This window comes from Adiantum capillus-veneris, chromosome 1 (assembly GCF_014529385.1).
Source record: "Adiantum capillus-veneris isolate H3 chromosome 1, ASM1452938v2, whole genome shotgun sequence".
Lineage (NCBI taxonomy): Eukaryota > Viridiplantae > Streptophyta > Polypodiopsida > Polypodiales > Pteridaceae > Adiantum > Adiantum capillus-veneris.
Window position 1 is genome coordinate 164334682 of NC_140931.1, and position 16552 is coordinate 164351233.

At 41.7% G+C, this 16552-nt stretch overlaps 1 protein-coding gene across 1 annotated transcript in view; it reads left to right on the top strand.

Moving 5' to 3' along the window:
• LOC147465936 (P-loop NTPase domain-containing protein LPA1 homolog 2-like) overlaps window positions 1–10933 on the top strand; it is a 50288-nt gene extending 39355 nt beyond the window's left edge. Inside the window, exons 4-8 of the mRNA XM_086522805.1 lie at window positions 8670–8751; window positions 8855–9316; window positions 9407–10162; window positions 10248–10361; window positions 10440–10933. Of these exons, the coding sequence (XP_086378931.1) occupies window positions 8670–8751; window positions 8855–9316; window positions 9407–10162; window positions 10248–10361; window positions 10440–10817 (1792 nt within the window). The 3' untranslated portion in view covers window positions 10818–10933. The remainder of the gene's footprint in view (window positions 1–8669; window positions 8752–8854; window positions 9317–9406; window positions 10163–10247; window positions 10362–10439) is intronic.
• The last annotated feature ends 5619 nt before the right edge of the window (window positions 10934–16552 follow it).

Here is a 16552-nt window from a genome sequence, read left to right on the forward strand (position 1 = left end):
TATGGTGTAGCTTGTCCACGGACACATAGGGTTGGGATGTGTCACGTGACATCCCCTCCTTTTCAAAGTGAGGTACTGGTACCGAACTGTATGGCGTCGAGGGAGATTGCCAACAGCATCCGGAATCATGGAAGGGACTCTTCGCCGGCCCACTCTGTTGTGTGGGTCGAGCGGTACTTGAACTTCATAAAGGTTTGCAACGCTTGCTTCTTTGGGCCGCGCCGAAAGCGACACAAAGTCTTCTGAATCTCCTTTCTTGCTTCAACTTCGTATAGAGTCCTTGTTCTTCCGTCTTCAAGAATCTCCATGGCTGAAAATTCCTGAAACAATCTCCAACACAAAACCATGAACATACCCATTCCATGTATAGTGAAGGAAAAAAATCTTGTCTTCTCTAAAGACTGTGTATGCAATGTCGATGAACATAGAGATGGAGTGACAACCCGTTCATCAAACACATGCAAACAATGCGCTCGAATCTTTTCTGTTTGATCAAAATCAATCAACTGTGGCAAATCACAATGGAAATGCCCATGCTTGGTGCTCATACAATCATGTGCTCTTTCGGAAACTGTGTCATGCCAAGGAAGAGACATGGAATGTGACTTCCTTACATACAAACTTTTCAGCTTTTCATGAACAATCCGCATACATTCGTGCTCATCCATGAGAGAAATGTGCTCAACATACAATATGTCATGCCTAGGAAAAGGGATCACATAACGATGTTGACTAAAATACCGGAAACCTTCATGAATGAAACACTCGAACAATGTGTGCGTATCAATCATGCGAACACATAATACTTCCTGTGATGGTTCTTTGGACCAAGGCTCGAGAGCCAAGATCACTTCTTCGGGATCTATCGGATCTTCTTGTGGGGGTTCTTTGGACCTCGACTCGAAAGCCAAGATCGGATCTTCGTGATTTATCAAATCTACAACGAGGTTAGCTTCGCTAGAAAAAGCATCTACTAACACATCATCCTGGTGAACAATCACATCATCTTTATGCAACTCATCATACTTGTGAGCAATCACATCTTGATCATGCCAATCATCATGCTTGTCATTGGCATCCAAATCATCATGCTTAGCAATATCATTCAACTCATCATGCTTATCTTTGTTATCCAAATCATCATCATGCTTCATACAATCATGCAATTCCTGTGTATCATGCTTTGGAGAAGAAGAGACCGAGAGAGTCTCCTTTTCCCGATTTTGTTGCATCTGTGCCTGAGCTTGCGAAAAGAGTCGCAATAACTCTTACATTTGTGCTTTGTTCTCGCGATAAAATTCTGCTTCTATGGCTGCGCTTCTTTCTTGGTACTTACGCTCGATGGCTGCCATATCTTCTTCGTAGGCTTTTCTTTCTGCTTTTCGTGCTTCGCGTTCTAACTTCTTGTCCATCATCCTCTTGTCGAAAGCCTCCATAGGAGTTAGTGCAATCGGTGTCGTAGATAGGGAAGGGTCAGAAAAACCTCCTGGTGGGGAAAATTCTTCTTCGCCTCTCTCATGCTCATCACTTCTAAGCAAAGTATCTATTCTGCTTTGAGTGATGATCATTCTGAAGTCGTAGGTTCTTGTGGGTTCTTAAGTTCACGAGGAACTTGGGTTCTTGGGGGGTCTTGGGTTCTTAAGTTCACGAGGAACTTGGGTTCTTGAGGTTCTTGAGGTCCTTGATTTGTGAGAATCTAGGGTTCTTGAGGTTTTCTTTCGCTTGCAAATCGCGTTGGAGAAGGATCTTCTCTTCACCCGAGTTCTACTCCTTTCTGCGGGCGCACCCCTTGGCGGCCTTGCGCTCACACCAAGGTTGCTTTTTCCCACCTCACGTCGATTGGCCGGCCGCTAAGTGCACGGTCCGCTCTCAATGAGTGAAAAGAGACACAAGGGGAGGCTGGACAAGCCCTTCTTTGTTGGGATTCCTGTCACTCTTCAACAAAACACGATTAGGAATCGCCACGCCCAAGTAACAAGCAAAAAAATTTCTTGTGGTTCTTCCCTTGAGTAATGCAGAACACTTCCAAAGCTCTGATACCATTGGTAGGTGTAGCGGAATGAAAGTTGTATTTTCTCAAGATTAGTGATCTTTATTGCTCAAGGTTCCTTTTAGTTCATAGGGAAAGAGAGAGCTTTCCGTCTGTGGAGAGTGCTATGATCACGAACAAAGTGAGTGGATTGTGCGTGCAAGTGAATGAGACTAAGAGAAGGAGAGAGAAGAGATACGACACCCGAGAGGTTGTAAAACCCTCCTCCGAAGGCCCCACTCTCGTCGGCGAGGGTGGTCTATTCTTTGATTGCACAAAGGTGTACAATGCGTATGCAATGGACTATGCAACTTGGTCTATGCCGATGACGACGACGACGACGGCTGAAATCTGAGATCTTCTAATCGCTGAATTTCGGGACTGTTTCGGTGGCTGAAAATGACTGTTTTGGCTGCGTTTTGTTGGGCTAAACTTGGGGAACAATCTGCAACCTGATTGGGGGAAATCTGCTACTGTTCCATATGCTGAAAATCTGCGTTTTTAGGTTGCAAACCAAAAATGCTGACCTGCTGTCCTAGCGTTAGTGATTTGCTGAGCTTCTGCCGCCGAATGGCTGGAAACAGGAAACGCTAGGGCTGCTATGCATCTGCTGATGAAATCGCTACAAAGTTGATGTCTGCACTGCTGAATGCAATGGAGAAAAACGCTGAATTGACCAGCAGATCCAGCGTTAGTAGATGGCTGCAAAAACGCTGAGCTTGCTGGACAAAAACGCTAAGGCTTGAGGTGATTCTATCGTGGGAAAACACCGAGGGCGGGGCTGATCTGCAAGGGACTAACGCCAGAAGGGGGAAGACTTCAGGCGATGCTGATGCTCTGTGAAAACGCCAAGGAAGTGGGAGGTATGGCGATGGGGGGTCATGAGGGGGGTACTGCTGAGAAGTTGCCTGTTGAGCGGGAAGCTCCTGCTGCCTCTTCTCCCAGAAAGTGTTAACTTGGGTTTGCTTATATATTAACTTAGCAAAATTGCCCTAGCTACTTTTGTTGGAAAGTCACTTAAAAATAATAAGTGAAAATCCCAATAAATAGGAAAATAGGCTAAATGCACAGGAAAATTCCCCTAACTGATGCGAATGGATTTTGATGGGAATTCCGATGATCATGCTGTGTGCAACCGGAGGATATGCATCTACGCTAAGTGACTGGGCATGCACGGTCCACGAATAGTCTCACAAAAGTGCCAGATCACTGCTAATCTAACTGACTGAACTGACGGGAACCTTGCTATGGTGTAGCTTGTCCACGGACACATAGGGTTGGGATGTGTCACGTGACACTTTCTTAATTGTGGTAACCACACTTTATAGCCCATTTCACCTTCTTCCCCATAACCTAGGGAGACTCCCTTAATGGACTTCATATCAAGCTTTGTTCTTAAGTCATTGCGTACATGAACAAAAGCTTTGTAGCCAAATACTCTCAAATGATCATAAGAGGCAGGTTTGCCAGACCAAACCTCCTCTGGAATGTCATTTTTCAGTGTACTATTAGGAGAGCGATTGCAAATATGAACTGTAGTTTTTAAAGCCTCTCCTCAAAACTCTTGGGAAAGATTAGCGGTGGACAACATGCAATGCACTCTCTCACATAAAGTGCGGTTGGACCTCTGAGCCACACCATTAGAAGACGGATTATAAGAGGCTGTCAACTCCCTTTTGATCCCATTATCATCACAAAAACGCTGAAATTTAGCAGATACATATTCTCCTCCATTGTTGGACTCGAGACATTTAAGCTTAGCACTCTTTTGAGTAGCGACAAAAGCATGAAACTTCTTAAAAGCATTAAAAGTCTCACTCTTACTTTTCAACAAATGCACCCATCTTTTCCTAGTACAATCATCAATAAATGTAACAAAATACAATGCACCACCAAAAGACTTAACATGCATAGTGCATGCATTGGAGTGAATCAGAGGGATTAGCTTTGCGAGAGACACCAGAGTAATAAGAAGATTTCTTTTGCTATGGGGAGGTAGTAGCGGGATATTCCATACGGGATGGCTACTCGATGAAGAAAACGATGTTGTGCATTCCACAGCCGTTGAGGGAAAAAATTCTAACCGAATGCCACTGTCTACCATTTACGAGTCACCGTGGCATTGACACCACCTTGAAAGGTGTGGAGCGTTACTTCTTTTGGCCGAGACTCAAGAAAGACGTGGACGATTTTGTACGCAGTTGCTTGGTATGCCAGAAGGTCAAGCTTGACAAGCATAAAGCACAGGGAGTGTTACAGCCTTTACCCTTTCCCACCCGCCCCTGGGAAAGTATTACTATGGATTTCTAGACACAGAGTGGGCACGATGGTATGGGGACTGTTATTGACAGATTTAGCAAGCAAGCTCATTTCATTCCAGTGAAGAAAACAACCAAGCTGGATCATTTAGCGAGACTGTTCATTGCCTAGATAATCAGATTACATGGCATGCCTGAGACAATAGTCTCTGTCAGAGATCCCCGATTCACGAGTTTGTTTTGGAGGGCTATTTGGGAGAACATTGGCACACGGTTTCAGTTCTCGTCATCTTTTCACTCGCAGACAGATGGGCAATTTGAGATTGCAAATTCAGTCATACTGGATTTATTTAAGTCTTACATTTCTGATCAGAAGACTCAATGGGAAAAGTTTTTAAATTTGCCTACAACAATACGATCCACTCTTCGACGGGGAGTGCAATTTGAGATTATTGAACGAAGGTTCCAAAGCACAAAAGATAACATTTTTTAAGCCGACTAGTACACGAGGGACTTGGACACTGCTTTTGCCAAGGTCCGGGAGGCTTTAGCGCAAGCTCATGAAAGACATAAGGAGGCAGCAGATCGACACCGTCGCGATTTGAAATTAAAAGAAGACGATTGGGTGCTCTTACCTTTCGAAAAGGTAGGCCTGAGAAAGAAAAAGGGAAAGGAGCGGCTTTTTCCAAAGCTTAGCATGAGATACTATGGACCTTTCCAGATAAAAGAAATGGTAAACGATGTCTCCTTTAGACTGAAGCTGCCCGATACTTGGAGAATTCACAATGCTTTTCATGTGAGTCTCTTGAAACCTTTTAAAGGCGATGTGCTCGATGATGGGGAGCTTGATGAGCAACCCGAAGTGGAGGAAAGCGAGGAGATACTCGTTCCGGAACAGATATTGGCACATAAAGATAGAAAGATTAAAGGTAAAGTGATTAGGTGGTTCTTGGTTAAATTCAAGAACTATCTTGCATTGGATGCGAAGTGGATGGAGGAGGAGGACCTAGCAGATACTCCTTTTGGAAGCATAGCCTACTATGATAGAACCCCGATCTGAGCATGGGTGAATCTAGTGTAGCGGGCTTGCACAAGAGGGGAGTCGCCCTGCTCCTTTGTCAACAGATTACCCCGATTTTTGATATAGAGTCACTGATGTCCCTTTGGGTTTCAGGGATACTGCTGGGCTAAGAGTATTGTGTTATATGACTATATGAATTGGAATTCCCGAAAATGATACTGATTGATTTGTACTTGACTTGTTTGAGTGCAGGAACTGAAAGACGAGATGACTGCAGCATTTCGGTCTCATAAATCTCTATAGACATAGACATGATTGCAATAAGGATTAGTTAATCGGGCATCTGTGAGGTCACGACTGGATCTAGATGCGATTACTAAATACGTTGCCGATTAATCATGGTCTCAGATTTGGAATGAATTTGAATGTGATTTGTCATGTGATGTCCAGTGATGTCAAGTGACGTCTTGTGATGTTCGGTGATGTGACTGTTGATTGGTACATGTGCTAGATGTGTTGTGCGTAGTGCGTCGGTACTAAGAGTCAGTGTCTTAGCAGAAGACAGTTTATGTCCTTTGTCTGTTTTGCAGACATAATTGAGGGCGATTACAATTCTTTCAAGAGGGGGGTATGTCACAAACCGGTGAAGTGACAGGCTTCCAGACACACGGTGATTGCGGCAGAAATGCCACGTGGCAGCAGTAAGGACCCTCGCAAAATGCGCTGGCAAGCTGACGTGGAAAACCATACGGAATTCCGCTTTTTACGGCGCTGATGACGTGACAGCTTGTACGGATTTTTGTAAACTGCGTTGGCTGATTTTTATGGCAGCTTTTGGGCAAATTGCTTTTGAGATTAAAAAGCTTTTAAGTTTAATGCTTTTGGGGCTCCGCTTTTGGGCATCCCTTGTACCTTTAAATAAGTGGGCAAGGCCTCACTTCTCAGAGCATCTGAAAGCAGAGTCTGCGAGTGAGCACCTACCCGCTCTCTTGTACTTTGAACACATTAATACAAAAAGGAATACCGAAAGGGGCGCCAGTCTTTGGGGCCAATACCTCTGGGCATGGAACTACGCCGGGCCGTGTCAATTTTGTGAACTGTTTTGAAGTGAACCTTTGTTGTCACGGTAGAATCTTGACTTGGGGTGTCCAAGTTTGTTACAGCCCCTCGGCCATTTAGTGCAAGTTGGGGTTTAGGGTTAAAAACCCTAACCCTTCTGGTGCGAGGTCACAAACTTGTGACAGTCACCCACACCCACTAGTGGAGCCTGGAGGGCGACATTCATAGCTCACATACTTCTTTCAGGGATTTGTTTTAGTCTCACCCGCCACCCTATGGCAACAAATTTGTCAGCCTCTAGATGCACTAGAGCACAAGGATACCAGGCTCAGAGAGTATCTCATAGGGCCATGTGAGATACGACTATGGCATGTAGAGGGAGATAGAGTGGCAATGATATTTGGAGAGGGGTCACCCTATGGCAGCAGAGATCGTTCGTGCCCATAGATGCCCTACACAAGGATACCAGGCTCAGAGAGTATCTCATAGGGCCATCTGAGATTTTACTATGGCATGAGCAGACCAGATAGAGGGAGATAGAGTTGTCTTTCCTAGTCCGTCGCTATGCTACGGGGGACTCTTCACTATGCATGCCATATGACACTCCCACTGTGGGTCCACCATGGGTCCACCATCAATGAGGTATGATCATAGCTTCATAGAAGTATGGTCATAACCACCAATGCTTATTGTTGATAGCGAGTATCTCGATATATGCTTGGGGAGAACTTAGAAGGATTGGTACAGTTGTTGGTAGCCTCTACAACCCTTTAGTGTGATTGTTTAGGATAACTCTAAATTTCGAGCCAAAGGTTTTGGAACAATCTCTTTTTCAAGATGTTATTCAATCTTTGTTTCACAAATCTTCTCTCAATTGTTGGAATCATGGATCACATTTTTGAAGTCCACTTGAAGAAAACATGAGCAAAGTTCTTGGATTCTGAGGCAACACAGTGGGAGTTGGGACAAGGCGAAAGATGTGACAATGTTCACCAGCGCACTGACACTACCATTGTAAAAAAAGGTACAACCGCAAATCATGGCATGAGTGTGTGAAGAAAATGCAAAGAATTCAGATGGTAGCACATGTGCATGCAAAGAACTAGGATGTTAGCACATATGCATGCAATTTACATGTGCGTGACATTTGTGAAGCTTGTATGATGGGCAAGCAACAAATGAAAGCATTTCTATGAGAGACTTCCACAACAAAACACACTCCTCTAGAGTTGATACGTGTGGATCTTTGTTGTAACGTCTGTTGCTGCTTTGGGTGGACGTGCTTACCTTTTGCTTTCAGTCACGATTTAATTAAAGACATGTGGGTGTATTTCATTCATGAGAAGGTTGAAGCTTTTGGCAAATTTAAGGCTTGAAGAAATGAATTAGGCAAGGAGGTAAAGAAGTTACACACATAAAGAGGAGGAGATTTGAGAGAGTTCTATGCAACAATGGGCATGGCATGAAACATCAACTCACTAATGCTCACCCCCCACAACAACACAATTTGTGGAACGACGCAATCTGACTATGGTGGAGAAGGCTCAATGTGTGCTTCAGGTTAAAGATATGACTATTCTTGTTGTGGAAGCAGTAAATACGACATTCTGTATCGTGAAATAGAGATACGCAATGGTTCTTAAAGGCATGACACCTCAAGAGGCCTACTTGGGCAAGAAGGTACGGCTTTACTTTGGGAGGTTTCTTTTATGGACGTAGCCCTTCCCTTGCCTACCCTGTCTTGGCTAGTGAGTATTTTCTTTGCCTTTTGGCTTTCAGAGTTTATCTGCTTTAAACTCTTCATTTTATCCAAGAAAAAACAGGTTTGTCCATTTTCTCATCAGAGGAGGAAGTAATCCAGGGCGTGCCAGGCTGAGGGTTCCAAACTTGCAAACAAAATTGCAGCTTTATCTGATGAGAGAAGGCTGTCAGAGTTTCGTGAGGCCATATTAGGACTTGTAAGACCAATTATCAAGCAGAAATAGAGTTCATAGTTGGGACAGAAAGAAGGACAAAACAGCGCGTGGCTTAACGGTAAGGTGTTGAAGTTAAATGGGGTGACAATTCTGGAAAAACTGGAACATTGAAGGTGTTGGCACCCTAACACGTCTTCAATGTTTGTGCTTTTTCTTTTCATACCCCGTAAAACCTGTGCTCCTGAGATCCAAAGTCGTGCTATTTATTGAAGAGTTGGGTACAGTTTGAGTACCTGTGTTTTGTTAGGTGCTGTTTTTTTTGTGTCTCTGTTTTGTCGATTCATGCGAAGCTTAACTTTTCTCAATTGAAATGTTCTCTTTTCCAGAATTCGAGAAAAAAAATCGTCAGTAACAATTCTGCTATGTGGAACTAGTGGATGTGGCAAGTCAACCTTGTCAACATTGCTGGTAGTTTGACAACATTATTTGTCTCTGCTACATCTTAGCAATAGAAGTTCATGATTGGTTATTTTTAAAAATTGTGCCCCTGATTGCTCAGCCTTCTTTTTAGGCTAGCAGACTTGGTATCACAACAGTTGTTTCAACGGATTCCATTAGGCATATGATGAGAAGTTTTGTAGATGAGAAGGAGAATCCTCTTCTGTATGCTTCAACATATTCTGCTGGTGAGCATCTTGATCCGGTAGCAGTTGCAGAAGCGAAGGCGAGAAAGATATCAAGAAGATATGGAAATTCTCACCCTGATAATTCTCAGTTTTCAAGGTCGTTATCAAATGGACATGGGCAACATGCAAAGGAGCTTTCCCAGTCCAGTGCAGAAATTGACGTCAAAGGGAAGGCTCCTTTTTTAACTGAAGAGAATATTACTGTCAGCTCCAAAACCATGGCAGTTCAGGGTTACAAGGCTCAAAGCGAGATGGTGATTGACAGTCTTGACCGGCTGATTACTTCATGGGAGCAGAAATGTGAGTCTGTTATAGTTGAAGGTGTTCATTTAAGTCTCAATTTCGTGGTGAGTATTATTGTGTTTTTGCCATTAATATCTATTCTATAGGAGGAGCTGTCTTTTAAGTTGTTATAGCACCTTGTGTTTTGATTTCAGATGGGACTTATGAAGAAGCACCCTTCAATTATACCCTTCATGGTCTATATTGCAAATGAGGAGAAGCATCTGGAAAGGTTTGCTGTTCGTGCCAAGTACATGACTCTAGACCCTGCAAAAAACAAGTATGTGAAATATATCCGCAATATCAGAGCCATACAAGATTATCTGTGCAAGCGAGCTGATAAACATCTCATTCCAAAAGTTAACAACACAAACATGGATCAAAGTGTGGCTTCTATACACGCAACCATTTTTGGATGTTTACGGAAAAGGGAGGGAGGAGAGCCTTTCTATGATGAATTGACAAACACGGTTAAGCTGGTGGATGATGAGTTCAAGCACCAGTGTGCAGCAAACTCTTTGGGTTCCAAGGGTATGCTTCAACTTATACGTCGTAGAGGGTCATCCCGCCAGCTGATGGCACTCGTGAATGATGATGGATCAGTTGCCAAGACATGGCCATTCGAGAGTGCTGACAATACAAGGAGGCTAACCATTCCTGATCACAAATTCGAGGAAAATACCAACTCGTCACACTGGGAAGCTCTAGAAGTGAGCCCTGTTAATCTTCAATTTGGTAATTTTGGCCTTAGTGCTTGGCAAAATGAGATGGGTGGCACGAGCTACAGCGGAAGTGTAGATGGGCTAAGTTCAAGGGGGGATGGGGTTGAATATCAAAGTAGTCATCGAAGTAGCCGCTACGGATCTTCTTGCTCAAGTTCTCCGCGTCTTTTTGAAGGGGCTGAAAAGGAGGTAAATTTTGGGTGCAATACCAACAATTTTTCTTAGCACTATGTTTCTTTTGTTGATAATGTTATGTTTGAATGTGTTCCGACAGCTTTCTAATGAAAATAGAGTATCGGGGAGTGATGAGGAGCAGGATGATGATGCTGTCGAGCCTGATAGTGAAGAAGAGCTTAATGATGTGCGAGATCAGCAAATTGAAGAGGAGGTACATGAGCAAGTGGAGTTTCTCTGTTGACAGTCACCTCTTTGATATATAACTAAAACTTATTGGAAGTGGTTGTAGGTTGAGGGTTCTGTTGGAGATCAAAGCTGTGCTTCAGAGGAGGAGGATGAATATGTGGCAGCTGCTGATGAAGAAGATGACGGCGAAGAAAGGAATTTGAACTCGCTTGACAGTACGAGTAGGACAATAACAAGGATTTCTTCTGATACTGGTTCCAAGTATAATTTTTTGCATCAAAATGCAAATTTCTTGAATAATGGGTCTATCAAAGGTGCTGATAGAACCGAACAGCTTAATTCTACGAAGAGTAATGGGGTGATTGCAGAAGCCAATGGAAAGCATCTGCATTTGCGATCAAAAAGTCTACCCCCCCTTACAACCCTTTACCGGTCATATTGGGACGATCCTCATTCTATAAGAAGTCTGAAGAGAGTTTAGTCCCAAGGCTGTTGCATTTTTGGCCCCCTCCCAGCAATAACCTGCTTCTGTGTGTCAGAAAAGCTTGGAGATTTGATGTATATTTGTGCGTTAAGATAGTGTTTGGCTTTCTACCATGTTCTTTTCCTTGATTTGTCACATTTAGCGCAACCAACCCCCCCCTCCCCCCACCAGTTGAATTTCGGCTTTTGCAAGGCATGCTATAATGTGGCTTTCTACCATGTTAAGATAGTGTTTGACTTTCTACCATGTTCTTCTCCTTGATTTGTCTAACATTTAGCAAACCAACCACCCCCCCCCCCCCCCCCCCCCCCCCCCCCCCCCCCCCCCCCCCGTCTTCCACCCCCCCTTCTCCCCACCACTTGAATTTTGGCTTTTGCAAGGCATGCTATAATTTGGGTGTAACCTTCTGCTTTGATTACTTTTCTTCTGTCGAGGGGTTTCTTACACTTTCAAGAAAACTCTCTTATTAGAAAGCATAGGTGAGATCTGCAAGTTTTGGCATAGGCCTCTATAAGGCATACTATAATTTACTCTCTGTCAAGGCATGTTATAATTTGCTCTGTGTTAAGGCGCACGCAAAAACCTTATGCGTTGATTACCTTTCTTTTTCTGAGGTTTCACATACATTCAAGAAAACACTACTTAGAAAGCATAGGTGAGATCTGCTGGTTTTGGCACAAACACTCTTCCCTTGGCTCTTGTAAGTTTAATTACGGTGAGGCTGTTACAAGTTTGTGCAGAGTGAGAGCAAAGGGAAATAACTGAGGTCTAACATAGTTGTGGAAAACATGCATGTGTGTGAGGTGATTCAGATTGGAAGGAGTGCCTTTTGATTTTGAAAAGCTCTGAGCTAATCCTTGTCCTCTTTGTGTCTATGCAGACAATTTTTCATGGCATTTTGCTCAATCACTTTTTAACCTTCCTAAAAGACGCTTTCCTGCTTTTAGATTCCATGTACATGCATACAAAGGAAACACACCTGTCTCGTTTTGAATCTGATGATGTTGATGTCGTGTCACCCCCAAACCCAAAAGAACTAGTGTTTGCCCAAGCTTTTCCAAGTACGCGAACCTTTGATTTTCGCGAATTTCGCGTAAGGCAATGATGCTCTCGGTCTCACACTTTGGTAGTGCACATAGCACGAGATGGGGACTCCTAGGAAAGTACATTCAAGGAATATTTAACCAAGCAGACCACCTAGAAGGATCTGCAATAGTTAGAGTTGGCTTTCCCAATGTAGGTACACATGCAATATCTCCCATTGTCTCATCTCGAGAGGTACGTCATGGTTTTAACATGGCACTCAATCTATCCTTCTAGGGGTGCTCTAAAACTTTGAAACTATGGTTTTAAACTATTCATAGACAATCTATGGTATACATTGAACATAAGTAGGTGAAAAATGATGGATTGTGCAATCCATCTCTGACAAGACTTTTATTTAAAACTCTTCGCGGTGACGACTACTCATGTAAGGACATTGATGATCCAACTCTTTTGTCAAGATGCTATCAACCATTTAGTGCGATCCATGTTCCTTAGCATATTCACGTGATCTCTATGTCTACAAGCTATTCCACAATATTTTTCAATTTGAGTCTCCTTTGATTGGTCAAATCCAAGCTCTTTGGTCTGTAGTGTAATTTTTGGTCTCCTTTCGGATCTTGGCATTTTTACTTAGTTTTATGGCTTTTCTTGATGACCAAACGCCTCTCTATGGAACGGTACCTCTTTGGTTAGAAAGCACTGTAGGGATGATGGATCACAATCCAACATCTACAGGATAAAAAAATTCAAGCCTCTATCGCATGCTTTGATAGTGGTTTCCAGTGAGCACCGATGAGAGAGACAATGCATGTGTAGCACCATTAGAGAGAGGGGTATGTGTTTGTATACACACATTGCAAGAAAAGAGCACTAGCCTATAGTACCAATTGTAGAAAGCCAAGGTGTGGCCAGTTGTAGGGGGTAGCTAATGCCTATCGAAGTGTATTTGGGAGGTGAGATCCATGATGAGAGGCCGCCTTTGGGTGATTCTGCAACCCATATGGTGCACCTCAAGGGGTTTCCTAGTGCCGCAGTTGATAATCTCTATGTGTGTGACAGTAAACAATAGAAAGTAGCGCTCAATATTTGGAGCTCATGCCTTTTAAAATCCTCCAATTTGAATATTGTCACCATTATGTCACCACCCATAATCAATAATCTTATATATTATCTACTTGTAGCCTTACGGATAATAAGAAGAATAACTCAAGGCGATTAAAAATAAAGCATAATGAGGATAAAATAGTGTTAGGAGATAAAATTAGGATCATTAAGTAAAAGTCCTACTCTAATACCATGTTTGAGAGAGAGAGAGAGAGAGAGAGAGAGAGAGAGAGAGAGAGAGAGAGAAGATATAGAATGATACGGAATTCAATGACATAACTTTGATGAATAATTGAAACATTGAGGATTTAAAACTGAGGGCTTTATAGCCAAGAAAGACTTAGTTGTGTTTGAACTCTCAAATTTGAGCATACTAAGGCAACTTACGCACTACATTATTTAGAATATAGGATGCCCAAAACATGATGGCACTTGAAAATGTTGGCAGGTACTGTGCATCAAGACTTTACACACAACCAAATGGGCATATCGAGCGGAAATGAGGAAGACAAACCATAGGCACCTATAGAAGTTGCAACAGACAAAATGCCTCTCCCCTCTCCCAAGTCATCAAATTCACTTTGATTTCTTGGTGCTACATCACATCATATTTGGGTAGGTAAGAGGGGTCATCCATATATTTTTGAGTTATGGGCAATGAAGTGCACTTGAGCTTAAACTCAAATAGTATGTAACCATTCTTTTGAAGGTGTTTAAGATGCATTAACAAATATTTGTTGTATGACTGACAAGTGCCAAGCACAATTGATTGATGGTCTATGCAATCGATAGTTATCTCATGGACATTTTAATAGATGAGAGCTCTTTATGAGCAAAGTTTATATTATGTCCAATGGAGTGGTTGTAATCATTATTGAGCATTAATGGCTAATATCTAAAAATAAATACATGCAAGAGGGAAATGATCACTCTTGCATGTACCCTATGAACTCTAATGAGAATATGTGCAGGATTATTGTCCCTAGGATACATTTTAAAAATGGGTTATTACCCCAATACATATCTTTACGTGATCGTTTATCAGGACTCTTCTCCCAACCGTGATGGTCATCAAACCCATCCCTGCCCTCGACGCTCTCTGGTAGCCCCTGTTACCTCTACTCTCTCTCTCTCTCTCTCTCTCTCTCTCTCTCTCTCTCTCTCTCTCTCTCTCTCTCTTACTCACACGTTTCCAACATTGCCATACACCACCCCGTGTGCACTACTGTAGCATACAGTGACTTGCCTTCTTGGTCTATGCGCCGATCTCGTCAGCATACTATGCGTGTGTCTCTGTTCGTTTGCAGATGTGAGGCTCCCCTATTTAAAGGTGATGGAATCTCTTCCCCTCACTTAGCCTTGCTTGCGTCATGTGTGTTTTGGAAAGTGAGTTTTGAGTGCTTCTCTCTGAACTTGAGAAATACTGTTGATTACCCTCTTTGCATCATGGACTTGGTTGAGCAGGGCTCTACTTCTCAGGTAGATACTTTATCGTGCACGTTTTTTCAAAAAAGTTTTTGTTACTACAGTATACTCCTCTGGTTTATTCACAGTTGCCTTAGATAATCCAAAACTTTTGCTTAAAATGGTGGGTGAATACCTGTCTCTATACTTGCTCTAGCCAAACTCGTTTCTCTCTTTAAGGGTGAGATTTTACGCTTTGCTACCGTGACTAATTAATAACGAAAGTGTTTTTAAAAAAAAACACTTCAAAGTAGAATGCTTCCTGCTTTATCCTTTGAATTCTAATGTTTTCATAAGGTGAAAAGTTTCAAGGACCTTAGCATATGATTAAGGTTACTTGACTTGCTTTGAAAATATTTGTATTTGGTGATTAGAAACAACACTCCACGGGTTTCTTTCAAAAGTCTTGAGATTTATTGAGGAATTTTATGCTCCTTATAATGGTCTTTTTTGAATGAAACTTTACTATACTGCTGACTTATTGCAGCCTTGAGGTTGTTTGTAACATAGAGCAATCATACTTTAAATCATGCACTAAAAAAGGGGGAGGTAGGAATGATGAAACCTCTGGTACTATTGGGTTTTTAAGACATAAAACCTCCCTGGGGCTGGGATAGTAACCTTTAAAGAAAACCTAAACCTAATGGGTGATTACCATAAATAGTTTGCTAGAGGCAATGCAATCTTTTCTATACTTTTTTTGAAAGTTTTCTCATTTCACGATAACATTTTTTTTTTTGCCTTAGTTGGTTCTATTTTTTTCATCATGATTAGGAAGGATTCTTAAACTACATCCAAATAAAACCAGTTACAAGTTGGTTTTTACAAATACTCAAAAAATGATTTGACAGTCTGTCTTTTTTGATCGAATTGCAAATCCATGTGCAAGATATGTAAAGGTAACCGGATTACTTCTATTTTAAAGTTTTGAAACACTGTGGTTTTTGATTTAACTTGGTACTGTTTGAACAATATTGGAAATTTCCTTGTTTGCCTGATAAAAAAGATTGACTTTGGCGGTTATTGAATACTCAAAATCACTTGTTACCTTGCTAGTACTAGATGGTTTGAGAGATCATAATTGAGATACATCTTATACCTTGGAAAACTAGAAGTAACTTTGCATAAAATCTACACACACAAATTCCATGGGACAAAATTGTCGGTAAGGACACTTGGATCAGAAAGGGTGATGGCATTCTAATAAAAAAAATTTATCTTAGTAAATATGTATGAGTTCTTAAAAAATGGGATAACTATTTGCCTTGTTTATAATCTATAATCTCACTTGGATCTTAAAGATGTGAGTACCTTTTGATCACAAGTTAAAATGAATTAATAGAAAAGAAAGAAACAATCCTTACACTTCAATGGAATCGCAATGCCTTTTTTAGTACAAAAAGACAAATGACAGCTTCATGGTTTTAAGGATGATACCCACATTTATTTTTAGATAGTAGGTTTAAGTTTAAAAAGGTTTTCAAGTAGGACATGGATAACAATTGATACGGTTCATCGACACCTGTAATACGTATTCAAGACCTAACGAACCTGTTGTCTTGTTTACATGGATGTAGGTGAGGACTCTATTTTTACTTAGGATCTTTTTTTAATTGTCTGCTGTCCGTCATTGATACACCTATCCTCTTGCACTCTTTGAATCAAGTAGTCCTGATTATGCTCTGTATAAAAACACTTGAATGATACCTCATTCTTACTTTAATGTACAAAAATGAATCAAACAGTGAGTCTTTTTGTGCTATTCCTTGTCCCTTGTCTAAAGCCAGTTGTCTTTTGAACTGGTATATTCTTTTGTGTATAAATATTAGTTTGAAAACATCAACACACACACACACACACACACACACACACACACACACACACACACACACACAATCTAATAATGAAACACAAACAAAATTATAGAATCAAGAGCGATTAATCACTAATTAGAGAATACTAACACACTAATCATAGCACTATTAACACATTAGACGAGAGAGGAGTAATGAAATTTATTTTTGCAATGGATCTTCAACGTTCCCGACAATCAGTGGTCAATCTCTCCTCCATAACCACCTCCTTCACAAGCTCTATCTCTAATCTAAAGAATCTCT